The 6,000-nt window shown below is 47.9% G+C and overlaps 1 protein-coding gene across 4 annotated transcripts in view; it reads left to right on the top strand.

Annotated features, from left to right (window-relative positions):
- The first annotated feature begins 505 nt into the window (after positions 1-505).
- PAMR1 (peptidase domain containing associated with muscle regeneration 1) overlaps positions 506-6,000 on the top strand; it is a 54,364-nt gene continuing 48,869 nt past the window's right edge. For all 4 annotated transcript variants that reach the window (XM_062494615.1, XM_062494614.1, XM_062494612.1 and 1 more), the window contains exon 1: positions 506-578. In XM_062494615.1, the coding sequence (XP_062350599.1) occupies positions 506-578 (73 nt within the window). The remainder of the gene's footprint in view (positions 579-6,000) is intronic.

Raw genomic sequence — 6,000 nt, 5'->3', positions numbered from 1 at the left:
TGTGGAACAGGAATCCATCCCTGCAGCCACCCTACAGCCAGCCCTGCCCACCCCGGGATGCACCAGCCCCACAAGCCCAACGGGAGCCAGGACCAAGTGCCTCCTCCTGGAGATGTCTGTAACTTCAGCTCACCCGCAGCAACCGGGATAGCTCATGGGGAGAGATAACTGCATTTCTCTTTCTCCCTGCTTTAAAACATCTTTCTTTACATAAGGAAAGTTGCTATCTCTGTTCTGAGCACTGAGCCAATAAAGCCATCACAAAAGGGATCTGTTGCCAGAGTCCAGAAAGGGTTAAGGCAGCACTTGGAGAGGTTTGGGGTGACGTGTGCTTCTGGACGACTGAGAAGTCTCTTGAAGGTAGTTCCCCTCTGGTGAGGATGGGAGCGTGCTGAGGTCTGAAATCCGAGATCCCTCGCAGCCTGGAGCTGGTGAGGTCCCAGTAAAAGCTGTTTGCCTGCTTTCCCTTCCCGAGCAGTCACACCGCTGCACTGGCCTGGGCACTATGGAGCGAGCACCCTGGACACTTGTAGGACTCACCCTTCTCCAGCTCCTGCTCATCTCCTGCTTGCCAAGAGGTACTGTAAGAGAGCGTGTGTGTTCCCGGCACGGTCGAATGAGTCCCTTTCCTTCAGTGCGGCCAGAGGGGTTTGATCTCACGCGCTGTCACGGGAAGCAGAGAGATCTGCAGGGATAGCAAGAGTAGAAAGAAGGGGCTCTGCTTTACGTACTTTTTTCTTGTCAGCATGGTGTGTGTGTGTGTGTAGATTTACCCAGGAATGATTTTCAGGCAGACTTAATAGCCTTAAAGAGAAACAACTGGCTGAATTTGTTTGCCAATGACCATTAAGAAAAAGGTACGCAATCACTTTGCTCATTACTCCTTTTATTTTCTCAACACTCAGTGCTACGGAAATGATGATAAAAAGAGGCATTTAAGTCTCTGAATTGTAAAGTGTAATTTGTTTAGTTTGGCAAGGCAGAGATTTTCCTCTCCAGCCCCAACACCGAGAATGAAGGCAAGGGAGAAAATAGTGAAGGAAAAAAAGAAAACAAAACCCACACATTGTTTCCAATCTGGGATTTAGTTCTTCCAATATTATTCTTTCAAAGGGGAAGCCTTGTTAAAGCAGAATGATCTTTTTTATACTCAAGCCCCATCCCAGTTTCTGCTGAACCAGCATGTATTATCTTGATAAGGTTGAGCAAAAAGCATTTACTGTTGAGTGCAAATTTGCTGTAGTTATGGCCACGAACCTGGGCTGTTTACACCTGGAGGTGTCCAGACCTGCTTGCAGCAGCCAGCTGTCAGCATCACGGGCTGCTTTCTTGGGAACTGCAGCCCTAAGGACTGGGAGGCGAGGTGCCCTCAAGTCACCTACCCTTGAGGCTGCTGCGTATTTCGGCACTGCTGACTCTTCTTCCCAGGGGAGCTGTCATATCTGCAAGCACTCAGATCTCAATGGCTGTAAAAAATTGATGTCAAGGATGGTGCTTCAGAAGCCCCTTGAACAGGGGCTGCAGCAGACAGTCTGCCTCTGCAATGCCCTCCCCTGCTGACCCCTCAGGACACAGGGAACAGGTGATGACCAGGGTCATCTGCCCACCAGGCTGGCCACCAGCACCTGCAGCTATTCTGGGAGGCACAGAGAGCTTCTCCCCACCTCTGTGCCACGTGCACTGACTTGTCCCTGTGGTGGCCTGTCCCTCAGAGATGTGCCACCTTGCACACTGGCCAGGAAAGGTGGCTCCCTGGCATGTGCCGTGTGCTGGAGTGTCACAGAACTAGCCCTGCCAGTGGCAGAGCATCCCTGGGCACACACTGTGGCTGCCAGGCAGCTGGGTGGGCATGAGTCCCTCCTGCTGCAGGGGCTGCACACCTCTCTCATGGCAAGAATCTGGTCCGCAGGGTAATCTAGCGCTGAGTCCCTGGGCAGCCGTGACAAGGGGATGCAGGAGGAAGGACATCGGTGGCCAGGGGACACGAGGGCTGTGGGGCTTTGGAGGGAGCATACTGGTTCCCCCGACACTCACTCCTCGCACACCAGGAGCAGTGTGAGCAGAGCCTGCAGGACACAGGGATGTCAGCTGTCCCCCTCGCCCCTGCCCTGCCCTGCCATGTCCCCCCTGCCCTGCCATGTCCCCCCTGCCCTGCCATGTCCCCCTGCCCTGCCATGTCCCCCCTGCCCTGCTGCTGCAGTGGCTGCTGGTGGCACTTGCTCATCACACAGCTGGCAGCATGAGGGGGCCAGGAGCTCCCCTCAGCCACAGCAGGAGGGTCTCTCAGGGACAGGGGAGACACTCAGAAATGCGGTGGCCTTAACGTGTCAGGGCAGGTTGGAAAACAGCATTTTGTCTCCTCCCCACAGATGTATCCAATTTTTATCCATATTTATCACACCCAGTTGCGCAGGGCCTGCCTCGAGAGTTGAGGGCAGGAGTCAGGGCGGTCTGGGAATTTATTTTTTGGAATAAACTTGGAGTGCAAGTGACTCATGTTTCCTTAAAAATATATGTGTGTTTTTGTGTGTTTCTGCCTATCTAAGCCCTTCCCAACCTCTCTTCCCCTCCCCCTCCAACCTCTGTCTAGAGAAGTGAAGGCCAGATGCACTCAGACACATCCAGATGCATTCAATCTTAGCAAATGGGTTACTTCAGTTCACATGTTTAGGTTCCTAGCATGGACAAAGGGAAAGAGACTTGCTTTTTATTTTGGAAAAAATCTGGGGTTACTCACTTTTGACCCTGAGGTCTCTTCAAGTAGCTCCCAGGAGTCCCTGCAAGCCTGCCAATGCCCAGGATTTTTCTCTCCACCAGCCCTGACCACCACAGGACGATGCAGTTGTCAGCAGCAGGACCTCCCTTGGGCATGTGGATGCCCCTCTCCCTCCTGCAGGAACAGGGACATGGTGAGAGGCCAAGTGGAAGGAGAGCCACAGGGCAGGGAGGCAGGAGATCAGCAGGGACTGAGGCTTGGCAGACTGAGGGCATCTCCCGTTCCTGGTTTAGGGCTGGACTACACGCTCCACAGGAGCTGCAAGGACTAACATTTGAGGAGGGTTGCTGCTGTCTCTGTGGACCATTTCTACCTGGGCAACATTAACTGCAAGTTAAGTTGTCAATGTGTTGCAGGTCTCACAACATTACAAAGGGCAAGTCCTCAGGACAGGTCCAGCACCACTCCTCTGTGTTTAGGACATGAGCACATTCTCATGTGATGTGGTCATGAATTTCAATACTGCAGCTGCTTCTTCTCCACAGATTTACAAACATCCTTCCCTATTGCAGAAGTCTAACATCATCAAAGTTCTATATTCATTACCTGTTCCTGTTCCTTGTCTTGCAGCATAGAGAAAACAAATTCTCTTCCTGATCATACTAATAAAATTTTTCTGCCCAGAATAATATCCTCTGTCCCAGAAAGAATTGAAGCCTGAAGGGTAATATGGCCATCTCTGAAGAGCCTTAACTTGGCTATTTCTTCCTGCCACAGCTTTTCTCAAATGAAGCCACAAGGCCACAGTGCCAATAATAAAATCACAAATGCCAAATCATAAATACTGACAAGAAAATAAAGGAGAGTGGTATGTAAAAAAGACAGTCAAATTAGTGTGTGTTTATTAAGTGGACAGATTCCACTTAGTGTAGATTTTCTCCTGTGTTCTCCCACCGGCTTTGACTTTTTTTAAAGTAGAAATCCTTTCTTTCTGCCTCTCTCTTGCCAATTGTGTGAAAGCACACACTCCTGGCAGAAAAGGATGCTAACTGACTCTGCAGAAGCAGAAGTCTAATTATTCAACAAAGGTCTGTGACCATAAAGTAAGCACTCTGAGTAAAACTAAACCAGGGGTGTATTTTAGCTCCTCTTTTAATTAGCCCAGCTGCTGAAAAGAGTAATAGGTACATAATTTCTATAGAGAAGCAAGTGGTTTTAGAGACAGCATTATCCCTTTCATCCTTTTAACATATCAAAAAGACAAATAGACGTAATTTGCACAATAGTTTATCTGAGGCAAAAAGGTTAACCATAAAGACCTGTACTTTCCTTTATTATTAAGGTCTTGGGGTACATCTTTTCCAAGAGCTGCAGTAAAAGACTCATAAAGGAAACATTCTTCCTCCCTTCCAAGGTGTCTTCCTCTTGGCCTCACTGAAACCAAATGAGAATTTTAGTATTCACCACAATGGAGCACAGTTTCAGCCAGTGTTGCGCTCAGAGCATTTCCTGTGGTCAGTGTCCACACTCGTGGTCACTGTGGGGTGAGGCCCAGCTTGCACATCTGTACAATGGCAGCAGAGCCAAGTAAGAAAGGAGTGGAAGAATGAGACAGACCTAAAGAAAGTGTAAGCTGCTACTAGGTTTCATCTCTGTTGAACCTGTCTTTTCTTTAATGAGAAGTTAAAGAATCCTTTCAGATTAGAGTATTCTTTTAGAATTATTACATGGTCAAACATTCCCTACTAACAGCCTTAAGAAATTGCTCCTTCAAATTCAACTGCTTGTCTCTTCAGTGGAAGACAGTAGTTGCTGTTGAGCAGCATGTTGAAAAATTAAGATGAAATCAAATACAAAGGGGCATGTCCTCATCTGCGGACCACAAACTGGTTAAATAATCACTTTGAAAAACTCATCCTCTATGGACTTAATTTCTAGAAATGTATCTATCTGTTTGTATCTTATCTTACTTACACTGCACAGTTACTGCAAACGGCACTTTCAAAGCAGTTTGAAATAATATTTCTTAGAGATTAAGTAGTGCTTACCAATGTCCTGATGGATAAATTGAGGCATGGAAGGAAAAGTTTTGCAGGATAGCAGAATGGACTTGTAGCATAGGAAGCATGTTCCCTCCAAGGACAGATAGGGCAACTGTTTTCTTGCTCAATCTGTTGTCTGATCCCTCCACATAGCAACTACTGTCAGCACAGGGATGGGAATGGGAAGTCAGGGAGAGAAGGGAGAAAAATGTCCCATCTCAGCAGCAGCATGGGCTTATATCAGCTTAAAGTGACTGTACTCTAAAAAAATCCTCATGCTTCCAAAGAGGTAGAAGACACAAGAGATAATTGGTATAATTGGGCTTGCTTCAATTCACCTTAGTTCTTAGCTACACAGTTTTCCCAGCTTTCAGATCTTTGGAGCAGAAATCCCTTTCCATCTAGTGAGGTATCTATGCTATACAAATTCAGTATGGCAAAAGATTAGTCAGCTGAAGCTGACATTTTACCATGATGAGTTGCCTCCCACCCCTGAGGCAATAATGTGCTTGTGAATCTGTTCCTGAATCACCAAAGCTTTAAGCCTGATCTCAGCCCTGGGGATGAGGGGAGGCAGCAGCATCACTGAGGTGAATTACTGTTGGGCTGACACTGCCAACAAGGAGAATATTGTCTGGGAGCATCGCCTCCATCTGGTGTCCTACCAAATCCATCACTGACAGCCTCTAGGATCTGACATGCTGTAGGGATTAGGAGGTCTTGCTAGGTGCAGTTGTAGGTAGCAAGCATGAATGTGCTGCCATCTGAACCTGGAAATGTTGATCTCCCACCTCACAGTCCTGCTCAGGCTGGACCCAAAGCATCAGGTGAAGTGCTGTGTTGGGCTGTGCCAGGCTCCTGAGCCGAGCAGGTCCTCCCTCCAGCACACACCCTGGACGTTTGCGTGCTTTCCCAACACAGACATTTCTTGCTTGTTTTCCATGGTCTTGAGCTGCTTCCATGTGACCTGTTTATGCCTGGATTTAATGGGCTTTTCTTCCATCATTAAAATATCATAAATTAATCCACGGTTTATTTGCCTGTCCAGAGTCTTGTTTGTTCTTTGCAGCTAAATATTTTGCATGGGTTGTCAAGCAGCTTCTTCCGGCTAGTCCCAAAATCAAAGATAGAGTCACTGCCTGCAAACCAGACTGCCTGGTTTGGAAGATTATCAAAGTAAAGCTCACAAAACACCCCACAATTATCTCTGCCACAGCTGGCTGAGGCCTCGCTTTCAGTATT

This window comes from Cinclus cinclus, chromosome 6 (assembly GCF_963662255.1).
Source record: "Cinclus cinclus chromosome 6, bCinCin1.1, whole genome shotgun sequence".
NCBI classification, from domain to species: domain Eukaryota; kingdom Metazoa; phylum Chordata; class Aves; order Passeriformes; family Cinclidae; genus Cinclus; species Cinclus cinclus.
Note: the sequence above shows the minus strand (reverse complement) of the source record. Positions and strands in the feature narration are given on the sequence as shown.